The 26,199-nt window shown below is 36.3% G+C and overlaps 2 protein-coding genes across 3 annotated transcripts; both read right to left on the bottom strand.

The window, feature by feature from the left end:
• Positions 1–1,042: 1,042 nt before the first annotated feature.
• Positions 1,043–17,858, bottom strand: LOC137395127 (dihydrolipoyllysine-residue acetyltransferase component of pyruvate dehydrogenase complex, mitochondrial-like). The gene is made up of 12 exons (XM_068081931.1): positions 17,672–17,858; positions 17,331–17,419; positions 13,700–13,789; positions 12,370–12,506; positions 9,937–10,218; positions 8,071–8,196; positions 6,954–7,039; positions 5,712–5,852; positions 4,453–4,534; positions 3,638–3,718; positions 1,750–1,889; positions 1,043–1,535 (listed from the first exon to the last, which is right to left on the bottom strand). Exons 1-12 carry the CDS (start codon positions 17,797–17,799, stop codon positions 1,406–1,408), a joined length of 1,512 nt encoding a protein of 503 aa, XP_067938032.1. The 5' UTR covers positions 17,800–17,858; the 3' UTR covers positions 1,043–1,405.
• A 1,301-nt stretch (positions 17,859–19,159) lies between these two features.
• LOC137394554 (uncharacterized) lies at positions 19,160–22,963 on the bottom strand. 2 transcript variants are annotated; one of them, XM_068081280.1, is made up of 5 exons: positions 22,742–22,963; positions 21,872–22,036; positions 20,970–21,029; positions 20,525–20,688; positions 19,160–19,711 (listed from the first exon to the last, which is right to left on the bottom strand). In XM_068081280.1, exons 1-4 carry the CDS (start codon positions 22,844–22,846, stop codon positions 20,569–20,571), a joined length of 450 nt encoding a protein of 149 aa, XP_067937381.1. In that variant the 5' UTR covers positions 22,847–22,963; the 3' UTR covers positions 19,160–19,711; positions 20,525–20,568. The 2 variants fall into 2 exon arrangements, with proteins under 2 accessions (XP_067937381.1, XP_067937382.1); XM_068081281.1 differs by lacking the exon at positions 20,970–21,029.
• Between the last annotated feature and the right edge of the window lie 3,236 nt (positions 22,964–26,199).

The following is a 26,199-nucleotide window of genomic DNA, read 5'->3' as shown; positions in this document are numbered from 1 at the left end:
AAAAGATTTTACAATGACGGCATGTTCTCTACATCTAACACTAATTAAAATTGATTAATTATTTTGCATTTTTGTATGAGATCTAAAGCAAGAGATGCCTACCAAATCTGTTCTCAGGTTGATAATTCGCTCGTTCTTTCGCTTCATCCGTATCAAGTGGCCTGAGATTAGGAATGAGTTTCTGAGCCTCCGACGTCAGCGTATCTTTGGCATCTTGCCAGACTCGATCGGCTTGTTTATCATAGTATCGCTTCACCTCGTCTGCTTTAGCACCCATCTTGGCCAGCAAGCTCTCCTAACTTTATGTTAAATGCATATTCGTTAATGAGATAAACGCACTAATGTTTTTATTCATATATTACCATAGTTTGCAGGTTTTTATCCCATAAGAATTTGTTCTTGCTCGAGTTGGCTACAACTTATATTTTAACACCATGTGTTGGGTTCTGAAATATCTGATCATTGATCTTTCTAAAATAGCCCAGAGATTTTTGTTATGTAGTAGTTATGCACCAGAAAACTAACTTTTCAGATAGCTCAGTATTATCTGAGCTGAAAAGTTTGATCAGTTCCGAAACATGTCAACTTTTCACTACTCTGTATCCTTTCCAGTTAATATCGATTTTTTGCCCACCATAAATCCTAGTGCTGTTACAAACTCAATGAAGAGGTTTTCCTATCTAAATGAATGCCCACGATAGTGCTGGTCACAATAATCCAGCATAAGTAATTTTAGCTAAATACCTCCAGCAGCTACCTACCCAGGGGCAAACAACTCAAAATCATGTCTTACCTACTTAAATATGTGTAACTTACTTCGCAAAATAGTTCTCTTTTTTATCTCTAAACTTCTTTAGTTAAATATTTACTGTTTTCAATGGAAGAAGTTATGACATCATCAATTTGGGATAGAGAAATGTAAAAGAACACAACTCCACTGAGTATCCTTCACAGTGCAATGGCTGCAGGAATATTCAGGCTTGCAGGCTGATTTTCTTATTAGAACTGGAAATGTTGCAGAAAAAATGCTAAGACATGTTCATTGTATACCACATAATTATATTAAAGTAAAATGAACAAAAAAATATATCATATTTTCATTGAATAAATTTTGGTGTTAGAATCGTAAAACAGTCTTCCACAACCATCAGGTAGATAAGACTGGCACTCTGCAACTGTTGCGTTGATTGCTAACCCTTCACTTGGTTTGCATAAAAAGCCTTGGTTACAGAACAGCAATAAACCTGCATAAAATCTTAACCACAACTCTAAAGCATCCAGCCAACCAACAGGCTAGTCAATATTATGTCAAACAACTTCAATCATAACTTTTGCGCACCTCTTCACATTGTTCTAAATGAAAAACATCGCTAAATAACATGAAACACGATAAGAATATAGGTTATTATAGTAGCATCCTATTTGGAGATTCTAGGAGTTTGCGGAACTCTGCCAACCATTGAGCTCCGACTGCTCCATCCACAACTCGGTGATCACAGCTGAGTGTAACAGACATCACTTGTGCTGATTTATACCTAAAAGGTGATCAGATGAAAATGTGACAAACTAAACATTTTAACTCCCAAGTATGAGCACCAAATGCGACATAGAAGTGTGACATGGAGCTATTTTCATATTTATATAATCTCACCCAAACCTATTGGCACTGACAGAACTTGACCTTCAAAAAAGGGTGAACACAAACAAAGAGGTGAACAGAGAACTGCAACCAGACAGATAATAGCTTACCCATCTCTAGAGTCTGCATCCACTAAGATCCTCTTTTCAGTTCCTCCGACAGCCAAAATACAAGCCTGAGGAGGGTTGATGATAGCTGTGAAACTTTTAACCCCAAACATACCCAAGTTGGAGATGGTGAAGGTGCCACCCTGTAATGTTATAAATGCACCAAAGAGTCTTTCACGGTATAAGCTCAACAAATACACTGTCTATGATGAAACTAAACATAATTAAACATAGCAGCAATGGTCACATTTTTATGTGCAATGACGTAAAATCGTAATGATCAATGTATAACTTAAACTACAATGTTCCAACTTAAAAACCTTATGCCAAACTTTCAGAATTAAAACCTAGATGGATATTTTATATCAAAGTAATAGCTTTTATAGATACCGTAAAACCTCTATTTGAATGCCACCGTTATTTAAACGCCACATCTATTTAAGCGCTATTATAAAAGAAAGGTTGAAAAATGCAGCGCCACCCTTTAATTGAGCACCACCTCTATTTGAGCGCCACTTTGACATTACTATCTTTATAAACCCATAAGTGATCAGTAAAACATTATCCACAAAACGGTAATAATAATTACTCAATTACATCAATAGTGAACGATTAATTCGTTCGTTGCTGCAGTTTCTATTGAAGACAGTTTTACAACTCTAGGTTTTACAGTTTTTTGTTAACAATTTGAAACACCACAGAAATATTTAATAGCTGTAGCAGGCTAATAGTAGCTCCTTGTTTAACGAGGTCTTGATATCAGGACATATATGAAAAACTGTTTAACATTTATGATGGAATTTTGAGGCTAAATATTGTGCTCAGTGGCATGTGGCTAAAAGTTTATCATCATTTCCGTAAAAAGTATTTTAAATTGCAACACGTAAAAGCTTTGCTCAGCCAAAAAAATTGTTTGTACATTAATATCAACTAGCTGAGCAACGCGGAAGAAGAGTTTAGGTCAGAAGACACTGTGGAAGGTGTTGAACAGCCAGAAGATGAAATAGTTTCAAATGAAATCAACAATCATAATGCAACTGGCTGAGCAAACGATGCAAATATTATTGTTTCAAAAATGCTAACTTTTGTTTCCGTATGTATTATAAATATGGTTTGTTTATGTCACTTGTTCTTGAATGTACATTTGTAACATTAGATGGATTATCATTATATAACTTATGAATTTGCAGATTTATAGCAGATTATTTGACAGCATCATTGCAGTTATCTAAACTTGGCTTACAATGGATCGATATTCATAACTCCTCTTCTATTGCACATGATAAAGCCATGACTGCAAACTAGCAAACATATTGATGAGTGTAATGAGCTCCTATGCAGCTTTATTAAATATTGTTAGAAAATAAAAATATGCCTTCAACTTTAGAATGAAATTAAAAATTGCAAGTTTCAACAAATTGCAGCGCGGGTTATAAGATCGTCGAAGGTTAATTGCAAGCAATAAATACCAACTGGTAGAGATATTACTCCACTTCTTATGCCATATTTGTTTAGAGAATACAACTTGGAGGGAAGTTAGCAGATTTATTGCATCCATACAGACTAATGTGGCTCACTGAAAGGAGAGTGCAAAATAAGGGCGACATACGCTTTGCCTGCAAAAGGGCTAAAACTATCTCCCCAAAAGTCTGACGAGCTATTTGAAAAATACAACGCCATCCCCTATTTGAACATTACCTCTAATAAAGTGCCATTGCAGGAGAGAAGTTGAAAAATAGAGTGCCGTGGCATTCAAATAGAAATTTCATGGTAACTGATAAAAGGCACCTTTACCGCGATACAACACATGAAATATACACAAATATTCATTAAGTCACATACTTAAAAATGGTTTGTACCAGTATTGGATAAAACTAATATAGAGACATACCTGAAACTCGTGTGGTTTAAGACGACCTTCTCTTGCTTTGGCTGCGAGTGATGCAACCTCTGTGTTTATAGAAGCCAGGCCCTGAGAGAATATACCGGACATAAACACTAGTTTTGTATTTTATAGAACTTGCATTTCACCACTCCACCTCAGTTAATGGGCAATAACAGACAATAACATGGGTCAGCGGGAGCCGATCGCCAATCACAAAGATAAACCATGAAAAATGAAAAACAACATGAACCAATACGAACCAGTTATATAAAACAAACATAATAAGTTGATACACATTGATAACCCAAAGAAAACTAATTAGCCAATGGGCGCCTGAAAATGCACATTGTTAACCAATGCGAAACTAGTTACCCAACGGGCACCTGCCCAATACACCATGTTAACCAATAGGAAATGAATTAGCAAATGGGTACCTGTCAATACATATGGTTAATTAATAGAAGTGAATTAGCCAATGGGCATCTGTCAATACATCTGGTTAATTAATAGAAGTGAATTAGCCAATGGGCATCTGTCAACTCACAATGTTAACCAATAGGAAACTAATTAGCCAATGGGCACCTGCAAACTGAAACATGACCCGATTTCAACTGAAAGGAACATAACTTTAGGCAGGTGAACACCAAGAGAACAAAACATGTCTCTAACAACTAAACCTTATGACCATGAACAAAGGTGGCAGGATATACAGATAACTGATTAAAAGATTGAAAGTACAAACATAAAGGATCCAACAAGCTGTATTTATCATGGACACTTTCGTTCTACAGTTAATAGGCCTACATGATACAACATCTCACCTTTGTCTCAGCCTTTGGTACTATTGGAGTTATCAGTCCCCCGTCTGTAGCCACAGCGACACAAACATCCACATTCTTGTATCTGTGTACAGAAATATAACATATTCTTAGACAAACGTGTGTGCAAACAGAGTAATGGAATGGGTGTCACAATAATATTAGCCTAAAACTCGTGTCTAAAAAATTTTAGACCCTAATGTTAGGGCAGGGGTCAGGAACCTTTTGGACTGAGATAGTCATAAACACCATATATTTTAAAATATAATATTGTGAGAGCCATACAATATGTTTAAAAATACAAATAAATTGTGCATTTTAATTAATTTCAACACTTAAAGTACAATATGACACTGGATTATGTTTAATAACATTGCTATACTGTTACTAATGAGTATTTCCCAACATTAATGCGACTTCGGTGCTGCATGGTTTTGCTGATGGCTTTGTAGTCTTTTGCACACGCGCAAAAGAGTCTAACGACACTTTTTCATAATTTATTTATATCATTATTTATTTGAAGAAAAATTTTCAATATTATTGTTTTGCCCAAAATAATCTATTATTATTATATTATAAATAATACACATAAATTGACATGCAAAATGTTGCTCACACAAAGCTAGGACAATGATTGTAAACTTACATCTGAACCCATATGCCAAGTCTGCGAAAACAATTAGCAAATCTCTGATTCAAAACGAGCTTTTCTAGTTGTGACAGGATTACGCTTTGTCCAGTCATTAAAATAACATTGACCTTCTAGCAAGTAGGTGGAGCTAAGAGTAACTAGCTTGTTGTCCCGGTTTTGCCTATGAATAATAACCATTTAGATATATAACGCAATGGTAGCACACTCACTGCTTTCGAGGACTAAGTCTATAACTAGCTCTGCAGTGAAGTGAAGGCCTTCATGAGCATGGCTGCGGCTGAGAGTGCAAGTAAAATTAAGTCTACTAGATTTGTTTTGATTGGCCAATTTTACTGCTTGCTGATTTGTCTGAGAGAGTCATATGTAGGCATCAAAAGAGCCACACATGGCTCGCGAGCCATAGGTTCCTGACCCCTGCGTTAGGGTCTAAAATTCTGATATAGATTAAATCATTTATAAACGACGAGTGAGATAAAATATTATTTTTTAGATTTATCATAAATTGTATAGATTTGGTATAGAACCTGCAGCGGGTCACATGAACATTGAACTACATGTATATTTAAAATGCTACAGATCCCCAAATAAAGTCAGCAAGATGCAAACTTACTGTCTAATAAAGGTATCCATCCAAGCAGAATTGGCAGCAGGAACTTTCAAACAAGCCAAGGAAGCTGCCTTGATGACAAAATCATTTACTGATAATTTTACTCCATCTCCAGACAATGTCTCATTTAGTTCAGATCTGAGTCTAAAATAAAGACAATCAGTTGTTAGCAAGTATTAGAGAACTGTTAACAGAGAAACCATTAGAACAACTCATAATTATGAAGAGAACATACAAGTGAACATAATTACCAGCTTATAATGATAAAGTAAACCAGTATTGATAAATCTTCGCAGTCAAGTGAGAATATGAGCTAATATGGAATCCAATGGTCTCGCGGTGAACGCCCACTTTGACCAGTGGTAATAATCTATATTTATTGATTCCCTTTGTCATTCTGTATGTCCATCTGTTAGTCAGCGGAAACGTTATGCATAGCCACATGTTTTTGGCCAATTTCATTCAGACTTCACGCGTTTATGCTCCATGCCTTCCGTCAGGTCATCTAAAGTATTCAGCTTCTAAACTATCTGGTGCCTAATAACCAGTCTCTTTTACACCCACCTGCGGGTTATCTGATTACAGATAAAAGGAATCCCAGGTGCTGCCAAACTTGTTGCAAGTATTTTGATAATCTCAAGTCGAGAGCAGACTGTACGACATACGACTAATAGAATGAACGTGTAGCAAAGATGGAGGGGTAACTGATAGAACGAACGAACCATGTATGCAATAGAGCAAGTCAGTATAAAGTGAACCAGTTAAAAATACAATGTGGAACTCGGCGAAAATCGTAAGAAGGCGTAAACAGACATACGCAACGGATAAACAGAAATCAATAGAAAGCAGAGCAATATATTCAAACATGCCACCTTGAGCATAGGTTCTCATATCAGCTGCAAGCACCGGCAACAAGTTGCTCAAACTACCACAATGAAATGGGAACCTATATTCCAGTTGCCGCCAGTAGCTGACGCAGACAAAACCTCAAAATCTATTACACAGGTCGAGGTGAGCAACTGCCCTACAGACGAGTCTCACAGCAGATATAGAAAACCAGAAAACCTTCGTTTTCTGTTGAGTGCCACATTCCCAAAATGACCTTGACATTCTACAGCAATCTGACTATGTGATCAAAATCGATACAGCTTTAATTGAACGTCAGCTGCAGAGATGACATGAGATGGCCGCCAAGCTGCCGCAAGTTATTCTACTCTTTAAGACAGCAAAGCTCTCAGCACTTACCTCATGATATTATCCATATTCACGTCAACTGTGAGGTAGTAGTGCGGCACTGTCTGCTTTGATTCTGTTAGCCTCTTTGCGATGGTCTATAAACAGAATACAGTCCACATACACCAGAGTTTGAAAAAATCTAATCACATTAAAAAGTACAATGAACTTGCACTTGCTAGTAAGACTTCACTCTGATACTAAAAGACTAGTGAATGTTTAGAAAAATGTGATTCAATGTTCAGCCTTCATCTCGGTTCTTTGGCTTCTCTCCTTGGAAACTACGTGTTGTACACAAACTATATTGTATAGCAGAGCAAAAACCCTAAAAATGTAGATAACGGAACGCACACACCGTTAGCCACGTCAGAGGCTGACGTGGCTGACGCTGTGTGGTCTGAAGCACTGCTACAAGCCTCAGTTTCAGCATAACTTTTTAAACCTGCAAATGATTGCGGGGTGCTGTGAGCTGATAAAAAAGAACCCCATACCATCATGCAGAAGCGGAATCATGACACAGACAAGACCTTGAACCCAAATATGACCCAAATTTTAAAGCGATACTGATCGATGTGTCAAGAAAACATCAAAGCAGGGATGGACATGAAGATTTTTGTGAAAAAATTATATTTTTTTCGACTTAAATTAACTTTTTCGATGTTTATGGTAAATCTAATTTTTCGATTTAGTTTAGCTCATGCAAATTGCCTGTGAATTGCATTGCACATCGGAATGCTGGTGAAACCAAATTTCAGTATTAGTGACTTATATTCTTTAATTTAACAACTTTTTATATTTCTTGCATCCAACTAAAAGTATGGGTAAACTACATGTAAGTTAGTAATGTAGCGCTACTAGCAGTTTCACATAAAAATGTACTATGAAATATTTAAGCACAATAACTGCAACACTCTATGACTGCACCACTCTGTATATCAAAGTCTATGACCGTGGCACAATAACTGCCACACTCTATTGACTGCACCACTCTGTTTATCAAAGTCTATGACCGTGGCACACTGACTGCAACATTCTATGACCATAACAAGCTTGAACAAGTGCACTAACAAGACAATGCTGGATTTGTAGCAGAGTGATTACAAAATTACGCTAAAAACTAAGACCGTACCTTTCTCATGCTGCTGAGGTCTACATCCGTGTAGTTGGTGCTGACTGCGGCTGGTGCTGCAGCAGACTCAACATTTTGTAAATCACTAGCTACAATTCTTCCACCAGGCCCAGTGCCAGTAACATTCTGAAAAAAATAGTTATGTACACTAAATATATACTAGAAATTCCCCTGTCATACAGCCCACGACCAAAGTGATATTGGAGAAAAGAAAGGGTACTGATGGTTGTTGAAAAAGTAGTGACAAAAGGTCAGAATTCTACAAAAGTAGAATTCTTTAGTTGGATGTTGTAGGCTTCGCCTACAACATCTACTAAAGAATTCTCTGAATCAGATGAGTTGTTGTTATTATTTTGAGTAGCGTGTTGTTGAACATTAGCATTTGATGTTGATGGTTGCTGTGAGGACCTTCTATTTCTCCTCCTCCGTAATAATTGGGAGACACGTGGACGGCCAGTGCGACGACATGGTGTTCTGGGAGGTTGTATGTCCATGGTAGTTGTCAAGTTGTTTTGAAATGAAATTCAAAAGGTCAATTATGCAAAACAAAAGGTTGTATAAAAATCAGACCTAATCTACTACTATCTCGAACCTATGTTTTACAACATTAAAATAAATATTAATTCAAGCTGTAGGCCTAACCTACTGGACGAAATTTAACTAACAATAGCAATAATGAAATATGTTTATTATATCTCTGAAATGCAATATTAAAAGTAAAATGGCAAGCTGCCGTGTAATATACACAGTTTGAAAGCTGCTTTGGAAAGTTAAAAGTTGGTTGTGTTGGATGTAGAATGGTTTTGACAGCGATATGTAACAGAAAGCAAGCATTAGCATTAACGCGTCTAGAAGTTTTCTGCAAACTGGAGCATAATAAAGAAATATTCTTGTCACAAAGGGGCATTGTAGTTCGGCCCTAGCTTGCAGATAAGATATAAAGAAATCTGGCTAATGTTCTAGATAATTTAATGAAACCTTCGGTAATTGGACAAAAAACATAGGCTGATAAACTGTGTACCACATTTTCGTACCTGTAAATCGGTCTACGCCTCAAACAGTCTACGTTAATTAAAGAAACCTTCGGTAATTAGACAATGCAATCATTATATACTTCGATGTTGTAAATTCTAATGATTATTCTTATAATTAAATATTATAATAAATTTTTTATAAAATCAAATAACCAATTTGAATAATAAAATCGGCAAAAAAGAAACAATCACTTTTGAGTACTTCTAAGTTAATTACAGAAACCTTCGGCAATTGAACAATTCCATAGACTGGTGAAATGTGCACGTTTTTTTCGAGAAATTTGGACGACTTAATAGTTATACTATCTGTCGCACGGCCTTAATGGCATTTTGTTGGCCGGTCTTAATTTTGATTAAAATAGGTTTTTCAAGTTTCTATTTCGATGTTAGGCCGAATTAATCTGTCTATTTATGTATCATCTGATCAGATGGGTTAGTTTTAGAACTTTGCGGTAACCTTTCCAAGACTTGGTAACATATTTAAATAGGTTTATATGTGTTTTGTATTATTATTATTATACTTGAACGACTCTACACAAAAATGGTTAAATTTATTGAAGAACTTTTGGTACAATGGTTTGGTAACGCCGTTAACGGATAATTTTTCGGGAGTTGTGTGCACATATGCATTTATCATAAATCTCCCAAACCAATCGCTTCACTCGTGTTTGGTCGTGAAAAAATAGTGTTTGGAGAATCCTATGAACAAATACAATTCATGTACACTACATATATAAATTTGTGTATGTAGAAACCTATGAACCGATATAAGTTATGTACACAAAATATATAGTTGTGTTTGCAGACCCCTACCAACAGATACAGTACTTACCGCCAAGTTGATGTTCTGTTCAGCTGCCAAACGCTTGGCCAACGGTGATGCAATGATCCTTCCCCCTGGAGCTGCCGGGGTACCTGTGGCAGCAGGAGCTGGAGGAGGAGCTGCCGGGGTACTAGGAGCCGCAACTGGAGGAGCTGGTGTAGGCGCTGGTTTAGACTCTGGTGGAGGAGCGGCAGCAGCCTCTGGCGGGGAAGATGGTTTAGACACTGCAGACGCTTCAAAGTCTTTGAAGGCTGATATTGCAGATTCTTCTTCCACCATGACATAGAGTGGCTTGATAACATGAAAAACTGATAAATGATACATCTACCTTTACACGCGATAAGATAGGCTGAGAAAAACAGTACAAAAGCTAATAACTACACATACTGCCTTATAGACAAAGTTGATTACAGAGGAAATGAACTAGACAGTTGGAAACAAAACAATATAATAACATCCCAGTTATTTCCTATCACAGGTATTCAAAGGGCATTCAACTATGCAATATGTACATTTCTATACTCTTATTAATGGAGTATAGGATGCAACATTTCCTAGTCAAGAAATACAAAAATCTTACAATGCTATTCAGCAGAAAATGAAGTTTTACTATTTGTAATAAAATGGCATATTAAAGTATCAAGCATTCAAAACTGTATGAAGACAAAGACTTCTTGGTAGAATAAGAATGATCGAAAGTTTAACACCGTCAGAAATATAATTCAGATCTCCGCATAGTCAGCACAGCATGTTTGTCATTACCAATAGCAAAGATAGCCTCAGGGTTGGCACATTTCTCCCTGTGCTTCCAAATACCAGTGGTATTTACCGCACAGAGAATAGTTTTTTTTGGTAAATACCAGTACTTTTTGGTAAATACCACCAATATTTACCAAAAATGTAAAAAATACCACCAATATTTACCAAAAAAGTAAAAATTGAAAAAAAAATGGGATAAAATGGTAAAAAGTATGAATATTTAGTTTTTTTTTTAAATAAACTAGAGATACATCTTGCTAAATTGAATATATTAATAATTTATGATTTATATATAATAATATTAATGATTTATAAAATGATTTTATAACTTTATTTATAGTAATAATATACATATATTGTAATATATAATGTACAATAGATATACTCGGTGAAACATTAATTCTCAAATTACATGTAACTATAGAAACACATAACTTCTAATATTGAACTAATGTAACTCAGATGAAAAAGAGAATGTAAGAAAATGATAATTGTACCCACATGTATGATGATTATACAGATAGTATTCTATAGTCTCTCTCTAACCAATTTATGTCATGGAAAACACGAATTCATACATAACAAGTTGTCTGTGTTTGAGTTTATAATCCTATCTGGCCTGGATAAATATTTCATCTTCTCAGAAATTAAGTGATTGTATTGTGTAAAACATGTCAGCATTTTTAACTGACCAAAAATAATTATTACATTATCTTTTAAATAGCTACATGTAATAAGCTGACCATAGGTATGTTCACTCATTAATAAATTTTCAGTCCAAGAGGAACTAACAGATTATGGTTCAATCTATCTAACTTCTTAATAATTTAGTCAGAATGTTACCCAGAATTGTGCCCAGACAAGTATTTTCCTGGTAGCAACAAACTGTACGCATGAAACAAATTGCTGGCAGCCATCAAAAATAATTAACTAATTCTCAATCTAATTCCATTCTTTTTACTTTATCCCACTTTTTTCCACTTATTTCTGGATTTCCCGCTGTCCTGGGAAAAAGTGTTTTCCCGTCCTAAACGCCAACCCTGGGTAGCCTTGACCTAGCCTGATAAACAAATTATCTTTACATACAGCTACAAAGGTGACTTATTCTATTTCTGACAACTTTACTTGCGCTTCCAGAAACCACATCATCATAAGACCACAGACTCTATAGGTGATAGTATACTGTCAACACATAGTAAACACGGGCAATAATTACTGAAATCAGTCTCAAAGTCAGTTTAGCTGATTTGCTAGTTTGAAATAAAATACAAAGACTTAGTGGAAAATAGTGTCCATTCCAGTAATGTTTTGTTAGTCAGTCATTGGGAGCGAGCACGTTATATTCTGAATGTAATAAACCTCATGTCCATCGTGTTGTAAAGTACTTAATTAAACACAAGCCAAACTTCATAAATGCTGCCAAGAGCATAACGTACTTATGTTTAACGAAATTCCAAAACAATTATTGTTGATTCGTCTTTAAAGAGAATATGACATTTTTTTGCAAAATGACTATGAGAATTTTCTCCTTCTGCTAGTGTGGATAACTCCAATTCTCACACCACCGACTTAACTATGGTTTCTGAGATTGTGACCCAAATATCTGATTGCCTTTTATTAACTATTGAAATCTACTCAATGACAACACAAGGTTTGACCGAGGAAGCTGATAGAATATGCTACCGTTCCGATAGGAATATCTTTGGTTCCCTCAGCAATAAGTATCTTAGCAAGGTATCCATCTTCAGGGGTATCCAGCACCATGGTCGACTTATCTGTCTCTATCTCCGCCAGTGCATCTCCCTCAGACATGCTCTCTCCTACATGCAAGTGAGAGTATAGCAAACTGAATATCGCACTTTAGGAGAACTTGAGGCAGAATTACATAAGGGCTGCAATAATATTACAGGTTATGTGATACTGATAGACTTGACCTGTTGTTACACGCCAGGGATCAAAATGCATGATCCGCTGCAGACACTGCGTAGAACAATTTGTGACAATTTTTGTAAAGCTTATTTCAATACATGTACCGTAAGTCCTCATGCGCAGGCCGCGCGGCTTGTCATTGGGCGTTGCTTCTGGTTCAAGGTCATAGACGGCGGCTAAAGGTCAAACTTTAAAAAATTACGTGGAGCTCAGGGCGGCTTCTCGATAAATGCGATTTCTGCTCAGCTCCCTCACTATAACCAAGGAATCGCATTCATGATACACTTTTATGTAGGGGGTTTTGGCGACCTACTCGTTTATTTTCAAGGTCATGTTTATGGAATACTTTAGACTAAAGAAGAATTTATTGCTTTAAGTCGAGATGATTTCGTGACACACGAGTGAGAGACAAGTGGTTGGGAGCGTGTTAATACCTGCTGATATCGAAGCAGAAACTATGGACCAAACTGAGTGCAAAAGTCACCACATCAAACAAATTGCAGCAAGCCACAGCCGTTCAGTTATTTTACATAGTTAGCAGCAGCAAGACTGAACTCATTAGCTTGATACAACCATGTCAACTGGTGCTAAACCTTCACAAAAAACCTACAGTGTAGCCTATAAGCCCTCTAACAGTGCAATAAAAATCTAGCTGAGACATGGCAAGTAAGTTCTTGATGCAAGGGTTCAGGAATTTTAATTCGAACTTGGAAGTAAAAGAAAATTCTTTTCACTGTACTGATGTAGCCTGTTTTCTTATTTAAGAGGACGGGGTATATTAAAACCCGTCTCATCACTCTTGCTCTCAAAGGGGTCAAGGACGACAAAACCTCAGTCATTAGCCGCGGTCTGTGGGCATATGCGGCTTGTTGGTAAGGGCGGCTAGATACCACAGGAGGATTGAGGATTGTTGGAAGATTCTTTTTTCTTTTGTGAGTCATCTGTTTGCAAGCACAAGCCGCGCGGCTTGAGCATGAGGACTTACGGTATAGTGTTTATTTACAACGCAAATGAATGTCTATAATATGATTATTATGGTTGAGAACCGGTTTGTCTGTTACCTGGTGGAGATTAATCTACTGACCTTCCTTCTTAATCCAAGCTACGATGGTGCCAGTCTCCATGGTTGGGGACAGGTTGGGCATTCCAACCACTTTATGCTCTGGCAAGTCACCTGTAAAAACAAACATCGACTCCTATTGGTTGCTGCAGCAAATAATAACAAAACATCAGCCCCTATTGGTGATTTTAGTCGACAATATCAAAACCTTTCCGGTGCCACACACGAACTCTGTCTCTTCCCTTGTAATCGGCTTTTTCGACAATGATTGTCTTATGGTTTAGGCTTATCACTGACTTCCATGTAGCTGTTCTCCACCTTCTCTTGCCATCTATTTGGGTTTAGTTCCGTCAACTTCATGTTACGCTTAGAAACATATAGCCAACGACACTGAGTCACATGTGTACCAGGCCACACAAACTCCCAACAGATTAATTTGGTCGCTTTCTTCCTGGTTGGTTCAGTATGAATAGCTTTGAAAAAGACCAAAAAGTGAGAATTTTGTAAAATACATTGGCAGGTGACTATGACGTCTGCTTGTGTAGCCTAATGAAATGGAGAAGAAACGGACTGTTGGCCAACCCTAGTGGGCCCTGATAAGGTAGCAAAATCAGTGGTTCCAGTTTTGTCTCACAGGCAGAATGACTGGCACCATGCGTTTGCTGTGGTGTGTCAGGAAATATTAGCTCAGTGTCTAATAGACTGTCTCCATCTATTTGAGTGATACCATATTAGCTTAAATTAGAATATATATATGATTTAAGAATGAAGCCAAAGTGTCAAGGACACGTTATATAACTGTGTATTTCTCAATAATAACAGAAGGCAGTTTATATAGCTTTAAGATTTGTTGTGCCTCCAATCTGTAATATCAAAGTGGAATTATGACATTCACAGGGTCTATATGTGGAGTCAACACATGGGTCAAGAGCATGGGTCAACACAAACCTTTGTCACAAGCTCGTTAAATAACATGGAGAGTGTCAACAAACGATTGTTTAAAACACTAAATCAATTCTATTTGTGACTCAGCATCACTTAATAAAAATACAGTGTTTATGTTTATATTGAGCAGCAGTCAAACACAGAGCCTGGGAAATGAACCTTAGAAAGACACTTCTCTAACCAATAGGTGAACCTTCTGAGACACAATTATGAATGACTATCACATTAGGTATCTGAAAAAAAATGAGGTCGAGTTTGATGCGTAACAAAACATTGTAACTATGTCATGTTAACAACTTGACACTGAGCTTTATGCAACTTTTAATTACTTATTACATATTATTTCATCTGCACAGAGTTGATCAAGAATAGCAAGTGGAGAAATGTAGCTGGTTGGTTAGTAATATCTCAACTTCTCCAAAAACCTGTGGTAAACAGACAGGTCTGTTTACATTACAATCAGGTTTTTTACAAATCTGTTACCTCGCTGAAGTAGCGGAAAAACGAGTGGGATTAGATAATGAACTATTTAGCAGGCTGAAAAAGAAAATCAAAGTGTTTTACGGCGGTAAAGCTACGCAAGTTTGACAAAAGAATATAATGTAAGGATTCACATAAGTACATGCATGCTGTTTTCACAAATTTTACATCTAAACAATTATATATATACAGTTGCGCCTCAACATACAAAGCTGATTTGTTTTTAAATTTGTTCAGTTCACCGAAACTGCTTCTTGTGAAAACAAATATCGTAGAACTGAAGAATACATTGTGCTTTGTTCGTTTCATTCCGATGTCCACAAACAATAATAAATAGCTCAAGTAATTACAGAGGTATTAAAACAAAAACTATATAAAAAACTGGAAAAACTAAACGTGAAAACTTAAATTAACACCAAATTAATCAATTAACGAAAAGGTACATATTGTTGCTTGACTTGAATCAACAGAAATTTTTTATTTTGATTAGCTTGTTTACTTATGCTAAAAAAATGTTTAGACGCCACATTTTGAACATGTCACATGTTGGACACCTCACAACACATTGAACATGTCACAACATGTTGGACATCTCACAATATGTTGGAAATATCACAACGTGTTGGACATCTCACAACATGTTTAGACACCACATGTTACAATTGAATACATATGCTGAAACAAATATTTGTTCAAATTCCACATCAATTGTCAAAAAATTATATGTGGACGTTTGACTATATTTTGTTTTACCTTCTTGGTGTTCAGTAAAAGATATTCAGAAATGTCTTTCATTTGGTTAGAATGTTATTATTGAGCTATATTGTTGCAGTACACAATTGTGAACATAGCTTGACAACAAAGACCTTTTTTGTTTAATCAGGCAAGTAGCATTCTAACTGTCAGCTAAGGAATTCTTTTCACAGGTTTGATGAACTAGTAGAGAATAACGCAGCAGTAATCCAGTTGGAACCAAAGATTTTTTGCCATAGAGCCAAAGAAAGTCATTCAGACAGAAAGATGGCTTCTGTAGACTCACTAAAGAATTTACCTAAATATATTTTCCGGTGTTTTTTCTATAATTTCTTACATTAATCCTAAAGAAAGTATTGTTTTTTATCACCACAACTACTAATTGCTCTAGTCTTATCAGGTTATACGATTGTAGAACTACAAAAGGAAGGTATGAAGTACAATCATATATACACTATTCAGACACTATACAACCAAACTATGTAAAGGAGAACTGCATGCACATGTAGGCCTATTGATTATACCAGAAATACTGAATGCTCGTATGCTCGGAACTACTTCGAATGTTGAGTCAATGTTATGTTCCAATATGCTAAATTATGTTGAGGTTTGGCTATAAACAAGTCAACCAAGAGCATTTATTCACCTTCTGTAATGGGCTTGATAAAGTTCCAAAACTCGGCACAGGGGTAAGGTAACCATTGGTGCGTATTAGAGGCTATCTAGGTAAGGAGTACTGTTAGGCCTAATAATTTTTATGCAGCTTAACACATTGGTTAGTAACGAGGTTACATAACTAAGCCTTATAACTTTCCCAGGTTGACAGATCTGTCGATATTTATCAATATTGTCTGGGATTAATTTTTTTTAAGAAGTAAGCTTAACAAATGATCTTTTTTCAATCTTTTTTACTGTACACTTCTGGCTCAGGTTGTGTAATTTATTATACATTAGTTTTCTCAGTAATTGTGACCAACTAGTAAAATAACAAAGTTGAGAATGATTCGAAAATGCTCTTGGTTATCACCTTAAATTTTTGTCATGGTTTCAAAGTTTGCACAAAATAATGCATGATCGCATTAGAGCAAGCTGAGGTATCATTATATATTGGTGGATATGATACAGCCGACTAGTTAAGCTTATATTTTGTGTTGTGTCGATTGTTAACACCATACAAAACTGGACAAAAAAACTGCAAAAGAATTGGTTTAACAAGCTACACGCAACCATTTTGAAGAATATGGCATTAGGCAAAAAGCAAATAACTATTGTACTCCTTTCACCATCTACAGAAGATTTACTTTTTTACAAGGGCCATTACCAAGTGCAACACAGCCACATTTGAATAGCACATTAAAAATTCATGCAGGATTTTTACCAAACTTTCCTTTTGCTAAGAATCAGGCCTTTGCACTTGGCAGAACCCCGTGTACTAACTGAAACCAACAAATGCACACTTAATATAAAAAATACTAACCTGAACTATATAGACGAACAAAGTTTTTATTCTGTGCATGCTGGGAGCAGAAAAATAAACTGCGATTGCGCGTGATCAAACTGCTATATCTAAAATGCAAACGATAGGCATTTATCATTAATATACGTATTGAATTGTATATAGATAACAACTTGACCAATAATCTTCAGCAATATTATCACATTCAAAACAGTATGAAATTTACCCAAAAGTGTACCATTTTAAAAATATTACAAACTAACTACAATAAAAACTACAATACAATACAAACTAACTACAATACAAACTAACTAGTTCACGAACATAAAACGAATATCGGCTACAAAAAAATCATAACTTACCTTTTTATTGAGCAACTTGCAAAATTGCAACAAGCTGGAACTGATAAATCACGCAATTTGTAACATCGTAAAACACGCGTTCTACTGGCTTCTTTCGCCAACCGAATCGGGTATAAACTCCTGTACATGGCAATACTCCTAAATTACTTCAGACCAATTTGCAAAAATTGGTTCTACCCGGCTAGATTAAAACCGGAAACACAAAATAAAAGATAAAAAGCGATACATTGTGTTGGTTTACATACTCGCCAGTCGCTGACACAATAGCTGACGCCAGTGCCGTATAGTTTCACATGTGAAACTATACGGGTCTGGCTGCAGCTTGTCATGATATACTGGTAAACTAGTAGTTTTTTAATAATACGGCCTATATTGGGCGCAGTGATCGGGTCAGGTATAATTGCAGTGGCTCAAAACCTGGTCAGTTTCTGGGTCGTTTTGTAGAGGTGGAGCTTAATCAGGAAATGCAAATGTTTTGTCGGCACTAAGCGACGAGGTTTTAAGCAGGTGCCAATGTTTAGTCGGTTAGAAATTGAGTCTGTAATCTTTTTATTTTTTGTAACAAAATAAAGCATAAACATCGTTTTAGGCAAATCTTTAATCAAAAATATGAGATCTTTCATCAAACTAGCATAACGTATTCACATAGTTGTTTATCGTAGTTTTGTCGTGTTAAGACAAAATAGTAACATGCTCACGAAACGGAAAAAAATCTTCTCAAAAATACATCATTAATTATTCTGTATTCGTTTAAACAGTGTGTATGGAAAATATCTTACATACGTTGTAATATGATTGCACTTACATATATGTAACGCGGTATTATATAAGTTATCGAATATTTGTGATTATGTTCGAACCAAATAAAATGCACATTGAAACAATTGTCTACTTTGCTACTATTCTGAGAGCTAAAGAAGATTCTATTTCATTTTAGTGTAACTATTTATGTTAGCGTATCGTAAGACAAAGATTGTGAAAAGGCAACAGAAGACATTAGTCTATCTTATCTTTAATGCAAACACCGACTTCTCCAACAACTAACTTTATTTAGATTTTGAACTAACCGCACTCTGTAGGTATTCATTTGTCAATTTGCTTATATATTTATTATTTATGTACAGCATTGTGTGACCAAAAAGATTTTCTTGATTTGTTGGGCAAAAAATATTTTGTTACTGTTGGCATGATGATGTATTTTCTTGCTTCAATATAAATAATGCATGTGGCAATTGTTGTGAATCATTGTTAGCAGCTTTCCCGTTACCTCCACAAGCACAATGTAGCCAATTCTGGAAAATCAGAGGGCAGCACACACAAAACCTTTAGCATGATGTATGTCTATTGGCATTGCTGACGTTGTACAACATACATTGTTTGAAAAGTCGATGCGCAATGACAAAATGTCTGGTGATGGACCACTGGAACAATGATGGGAAATAGGTTGTTTCAGTTATTAGACGAATCTATCATGATAAATTGTAAAGTTTAATAATTTTACTTTATTTGATATAAAAAGAAAATGTTGCACATAACTTAATTACTACCACATCAGCACCAAAGCCATAAAAGGCCTTTAACAAGCACAAATGAGAACAGAATAACACAGTAAAAAAGGGCTACTACATATACTACATGTAGATATGTGAAAATAAGTGAATATAAGTCAGGGTTATTTAAAAAAAAAATCAGTTTTGAAAACCCTGAATGTTTTATGTATGCAGGTATGTTTTAATTTGATCAATATATTCACTCAAAATTGAGCACAGTACAAGCTGAAACAGTTCGAGTTTTTGCATATAAAAGTATTCCTATCTAAAACAAGTTTGTTCTCTATGGCTTCAGATGAATTGGCAATGAGGTGGAGGGCACGCCAGATGCCCTCTGGCGTGACCTCCCTTCATTGCCAGTTCACCCACAGCTATAGAGAACAAACTTGTTCTATGCCTATCTAGATATTGCATGTATTAGAAAGCCTCAGGAAGCATTTTTGCTCTGTCATTTCTTACTCCCTGCAAACTCCTCTTGGAGATCCTTGATCTAAAATAAAAACAATCATAGCATGTGTATTTACATCTCCTTGAACTTGTAAAGTACTGTGAATGCAGTATTCAAGTGGCATTATTTGCGATGATTTTTGACTTTGACAGGAATATTATTTGTTAATTTAATGAAGTAGATTGGAAAGTTACATTGGACATTGTGATTAGCTGGAAGTTAATTTGGCGATCTCAAAGAACCGGGCAAATCTGCTTTTGCTAGTTCCTGACTTTATTACTGTTTTTACAGTAGTTTTATTTCACAATTATTTCCTGGCTTCATATATCTTCTCCGATCCTACATTGCTCAACCGACTTAGCCCATAGAGTTGACTTGTAGAAGACAACAGCGACATTAGTCCAAGTACTCAGTCTATGAATCGGATGGTGTTGTGACACCTCGTTATTAATTTCTCAAAGAGTTGATAACAACTCCAGAGATGCTCCCAAATCCTGATTAGAGATTTGCAAATCACATCAAATCACCAATCATGAGATTGGCATCAAAGTACCAAAAAATGGATTACCCAGCTTGTAAATTAAATCAAATTAAAACCATCAATTACATAATGGATGATGGTTTTAATTTCATTTTATTTGAAAGCTGAGCAGTCATCCTTCTAAGTGATTTGATTTGGAGCAAAATGCATGCCAGCGATTTGATATGCTTTACAAATCTGGAATCAAAGATTTGGGAGCATCGCTGCGCAACTCTCTCCAATTCAGACACTGAGCACTTACACTAAAGTGACACGAAAGCATCATGCAACAGGGTTCTAATTTTAAAACTGAGTTACTGAATATTACCACTCACCGGACTGTTAGGTATGAAAGTAACATCAGGTGTCTGAGTTACATCTATAATGCTGTCGTTTGTGGCGTTTCGTAGATGTTCCCCACATCAAAGGAAGCTCGCATAGCCTCTGCTCTTACTCCTACCCGTCCTGAGCAAGCACTGCATTTCCTCCTTATCTTGAGCTATAAATCAGAATGCTCGAGGCATTGAACGTTTGGCTGGGTGTGAACAGGCAACTTAACAAATATCGCAGTTGGCAGCAAATAATTTGTTTCTAAAACCTAATCCTGCCTACACAAGGGGTTCTTCTGCATTATCCTACTATAACTTCACGTTTTTCTAGCTACTAATCTAGGGCAATAAATGGCTTGAAGACCCGCCTACCAATGAAATTCCACATTTAATCATAATTAATATTGCACGATTTGCCTAAAATTTTATTGCTGGTTATGTGAGTGAGTACCTCCGCGTTACTATCAGATGTATTGTCTTGAGGATGCGGTCTCTTTGTTGGATTCTGTGACTAAAAATGTAAACAATATGTAAATTATGTATATCGACACCATGTGACAACATATATGAATTTATGCACATGTGTAGCATATTTATATTTGTGGGCACAATCTAACTAAATTCAAATTGGCAAAAGAGTCCAAACAAAGGCCTTGTTGCCAGGGCTCCAAAATAAGCATTCATTTGATCTTGCTTTTAATGATTGTTTTTGGAAATTTTAGGTGTGAAATATTAAATGTAAAATAAAATATTACGTCCAAGTTTAACCAAAGGCGTGAACTGCGATATAATACTATCTGGCGCATGTGTGAGGCCTCGGGATGAGAAATTCTCAAGAAAAATCAGACAGATTGCCGTAAACTTCACTGGCTATTGGGTCAAGGATATGGTATCTGAGCATTCCAATCAAGTCCTTGTTTCTTTGCAATTCTACCAAATTTCTATGAGAGTGTAGATGAATTAAAATAAGAGAAAATGTTTTTGAAGTTTGATGTACTGTGAGACCGAAAGCACAGTATTGAATACAGCTTAGACATGTCGCAACCCTCACAGTAGTGTAGACTTAGATTTACTGCATTCTCTGATTTCGGGCTTACAAGAATATAAATGTGCACACGTGCTTTTGTTACAAGATAGCTATTTCAGAAATAAGACAAATTAAAATCCATAAAAGTAATAAATATTATTTATCATCTCTATGTAAAATCCATACTATACTATCTGTGCATTTGCAAAGACATGGAAGGATAGCCCTGTCTAAATATATTGGACATACAATGACCGAGTTTTGCTGTCCAAAAATATCCCTTGTAATAGGCTGAGTAAAATATTCTTGGTGTACTGGTAACTTACCCTCCGCTGTTCTTTGTACTTTTCCTTCTGGGTTTGCTGTCTTTCAGGGCCGTACATGCAGCCATACTCTTTTTCTTCGCCATACTCTTTTTCTTCGCCATGCATACATAAATAGCCTTGACTGTCATGAATAACGTTCTTACCTCTCCAAATATCTTCACCTTGCTAAATTAGAGCAGATAAAATTTTAAAATTAAGAAACATGGTACAGATTTTTTAGATTCATTGGCTGAAAACATTGTAGGTTTTTAGCCTTACTTGATTGCTAACACTCAATTGAGAACTAACTGCTGCATGTATATGATGCTTGATACATTTATTGCTTGCTTGATTGTAATTAATAATATATACAATGATTTTTAATGTCATTTCAATTGCATGCCAATGCTTGTACACTGAAGCCCATGTATATCTTCTAATCAAGGCTGCACTATATACTTGATTGTAATCCACTGCATGTCTGTATATACACGCAAATCCACTTCGTCAAATTAAGCTTAAGAGTTGAGTGTCTATAGAGAGTAATCCTTTATTGCTGAGAGGTAGATGGTGTGTATCCAGTGTGAGTTGCTAGTGAACTGATGAAAATTGTGTCAACTCTGCTTCATGTAGGGCCTGTGACATCATAGATCACATGGTACAAAAACAAACCAAAAAGGGCTTCATAAAACTGCAGCATAAAAACATATAAGCTACTATTGACATGTACTTCTATTGCACAACAACCAAGCATTGGCCTACATTTTACAATCAAGGTTACACTTCACAATCAAGGTTACACTAAAATATCTGAGGTATAAAATGTTCATTTTCAACACAAGATCACAAATTAGGCAGTGGAGAAAAAGTGCTTTAAGGATATGAGATTACCTTCAAAAAGTCTTTCATGCTTGTTGAATATGCCGTCCTAATGGTTTGTGTAAAACTTGTTGCCATATTCGATTTCATGGGCTTTGATGGCTTGCTCAGCCTCATCTAACAATGAGACAAGAAGGAGCAGCATAATGCTTAAATGCACTGCAATTAAAAAATATATTTGGTAGGCCCTCAGGGTCCTCGTAGAAGTTGACTGTCGTCAGCGATCATGTCATTCAGCTATCGAGGCTTCGATAACCTACCGACATGATTGCCAACTACAGGCACGGGAGGCCTGTAGGTAGGCTTATATAGAAGATGAAATGACGAATACATGAAGTCAGTTATGAATACATGATGACCCACTGAGGTCTTCTTTTAGGGTTGAAGCAATATGAATATGCAGTGCATTTCAATTAATTTTTTAAGACAAATTGCAAGCAGTAAGCGACTCTGACTACTGAGGACTACTGATCATAGGCAGGCTGTCTAGTCTGAAAATATAACTGCCCTGTATTGCAGGAGACTACAAAAACTTGCTTTACCTTGCCTCCTCTCCTACACTTTTTGTGAACCAAACAGATGAGATACAGCCTAGGCCTGGCGGTGCTACTGACAGCGCACCATTGTAGTAACAAGTTCAAATAAAATTTGAGATACACAATTAAATGGTTGTTCCTTAGGTAGCTACATACTGTCGTTGTTTCAAAGTGTGCTACAGTTGAGACTTTGTAGTAATATAAAGTTAGTTGTTAAAAAAGTGTGTGCTTGCAGCAAATACAGTAAAGATAAGAAACTGATGTCTTCTGTTGCCTTCATTTTTACAATCAATGCCTAACGAGATGCTAATACTAATATTTACAGTGAAATAAAATAGAATCATTTTAGGCTCTCAGAATGGTAACAAAGTGGACAACCGTTTTAATGTGCATTTTATTTGTTCAGAACATAATCGTAACTTTTCAATATTTTATGTAATACCGCTTTACAAAAGTGTATTCATATTAAAAAAATATAAAACTATTTTTAAAATATAAACGAATACAGAATAATTAATGGTGTATTTTTGTAGAAGATTTTTTCCGTTTCGTGAGCGTGTTACCATTTATTCTTAACAAGAAAAAACTACGATAAACAGCTATGTAAATACTTTTTGTTAATTTGCTAAAAGAACTCATATTTGTAATTAAAAATTTGCTTGGAAAAGATGCTTACGTGATATTTTGTCAAACAAAAAGATAACTACTCGATTTCTCAACAACTAAACGTTTGCAGCGGTTCAACTAACTTTAAAGCTTTTGTATTTCCGGATTAAGCTCCACCCCTACAAAACGACCCAGAAACTGACCAGGTTTTGAGCCACTGCAATTATACCTGACCCAGTGATCGACCGATGACGGAAAACTGTTTTCTGCGCAGTGTCTGCAGCAATCTAGCCTGTCTTGACAAACTGTTGTTTTTGCGCAGTTGTCTCTCGACGAGCGGGGTGAGCAAACAACAGTCGTTGTTGTTGTTTCGCTCGCCCTGCTCGACGGGTGACAACTTCGCAAAAACAACAGTTTGTCAAGACAGGCCAGCAGCAATCGCCCCTAATCGCGCATTTGTCAACATTTAGGCATTGGGATCATTGGAAGTCATAAAACATAAAATCAAGCACGTTGAGTATCAAATCGAAAATTGAATTCTTTATTGAAATGAATAGGGGAAAAAGCCCCCATTTGTAGGCAATATGAAAGGGTGATATTAACAACATATGTGTAGGTAATTTAATCATACCTGCCAACTCTCACGCATTGGGCGTGAGACTCACGCAATCACCCCTAAGAAAAAATGAAAATGCGTGAGATTTTTGGCCCTATTTCCACAATTTTATATATACTATCATTGATACATCAATTGCCCCAAAACCAAATCTCACGCATTGCCCCACTCTTGGGTTGGCAGGTCTGAATGTAATCAAAACAAAAAGTGATATTACAGTATGTGGTAAGATGGTAACAGACCAGTGCCACAGACCAAAGTCATATAATTATGGCATAAAATATAATAGAACAAATCATGGTGTAAAGGGCATAGAAAATACAAAATGGCTGTTTACTGATTGAGTGTTAGTGTGAGCAATGATATACAGCCCCATGGGGGCTGTATATCATTGGTGTGAGTATTGTATGAGATTCTCCTTCTCCCTGATTGTCCGCGGCATTGGTCTTCTCATCTTCTAAAACAGCGGCCATAGACATCACAACACCAAACCTCAAGCACCAGGTTGTGGCTGTTGTGACTAAAGAACAGTGCCAGTCATTCCTCAATGAAGGTGAATAGTCGAGTTAATGCTCCATTCTTATTACATCCGAATGACTGTCTCTTTGTCAGAACGTTGCACTAGATTACATGCTTCCAGTTGTATAACGTTGAGTTGATTGTCTCCCACATGACTTCATGATCTAAACAGTAAAATAGATAGCGATGGGGGATTAATCATCTGTCAGGCACTAGAAAGTTATAGTATAAGTCATATTGATGTGATATTGAAAGAGCTGATGACTACTATGCCCCATCAGAAGATCACTCAGTGAGCCGAAAGAACATCTGCTGTGTTGTAGTGGGACTGGGCATTCAGCAAGATAATCAGAGGCCACTTTTGACAACAGTTCGTGTGGGCAAACTCTCTGGTGCAGTTGTAAAATCCATGCCCTTGACCACTCTTTCAGAAAGGTCTGGTTGATTACCTTTTTAAACGGCTTTGGTGATTGACTTTGTCTAATTAGGAATGTTTGCCAATCATTTTTCTCAAGTGTACTAGGCGAGTCTTGGTAATAGCGCTTCTTAGTGAGGTGGACAAGATACCAGTGTAGAAATATTGCGCCAAACCTCTCAGGAAGTGGCACCTTTCTTTTTTGTATGGGATTGTTGGTGAAGATATGTTTTCAATTTTGTAAAGAGCCTCGATTGGTGGGTTAAAGTGATCTCCAAGAAAGTGTTTGATATGTTCAGCAACTACAACACTTGCTTCGATATCCCAGAATGATGTAGCATACATTTCCTTTGGTACAATCACTTGGGTAAAGATTTTCTTTGAAGTCTTGCAGCTGAGATCGGCATACAGTATATGAAAGGTTTACGCAAGTTGGTTTTTGCTCCAATATTTTCATACAATCTGCTTACTGTTTCGTGGATGCCAGCTTCCAATTAATTATGATGCTCAAACATTTTTTGGATTGAGTGACCCGAATCTCGGTAGAGTTTATAACATGGAGTGAAAATTGTCTGAAAAAATTGGCTACTTCAGTTTTCCAATAATTTATCTTCAGTTTCCACATTTTCATTCACTTCTGAATTTTTGTACAGTTATTTTAGCATTTATATTGCAGTCTAGTCGAGTTTTCCTTGGTGAATGGCATCATAGAATCATCCACATACTGTAGACCAGCTATCTCAACATGAGACAACATATCTCTTATATAAGTAATGAA

Source organism: Watersipora subatra, chromosome 4 (genome assembly GCF_963576615.1).
Source record: "Watersipora subatra chromosome 4, tzWatSuba1.1, whole genome shotgun sequence".
NCBI lineage: Eukaryota > Metazoa > Bryozoa > Gymnolaemata > Cheilostomatida > Watersiporidae > Watersipora > Watersipora subatra.
The sequence above is the reverse complement of the archived record's forward strand: the minus strand, read 5'-3'. Positions and strand labels throughout refer to the sequence as shown.

Excerpts from the sequence above, each read along its gene's own strand:
- LOC137394554 (XM_068081280.1), bottom strand. The coding sequence starts at position 22,846 with ATGAGGCTGAGCAAGCCATCAAAGCCCATGAAATCGAATATGGCAACA. Across the intron at positions 22,037-22,741 it reads GCATGAAAGACTTTTTGAAG|CAAGGTGAAGATATTTGGAG; the intron begins GTAATCTCATAT and ends GCTCTAATTTAG. Across the intron at positions 21,030-21,871 it reads AGTACAAAGAACAGCGGAGG|TCACAGAATCCAACAAAGAG; the intron begins GTAAGTTACCAG and ends TTACATTTTTAG.
- LOC137395127 (XM_068081931.1), bottom strand. The coding sequence starts at position 17,799 with ATGTACAGGAGTTTATACCCGATTCGGTTGGCGAAAGAAGCCAGTAGA. Across the intron at positions 10,219-12,369 it reads AAGATATTCCTATCGGAACG|CCACTCTATGTCATGGTGGA; the intron begins GTAGCATATTCT and ends CATGTTATCAAG. Across the intron at positions 8,197-9,936 it reads AACAGAACATCAACTTGGCG|AATGTTACTGGCACTGGGCC; the intron begins GTAAGTACTGTA and ends TATTTTTTTCAG.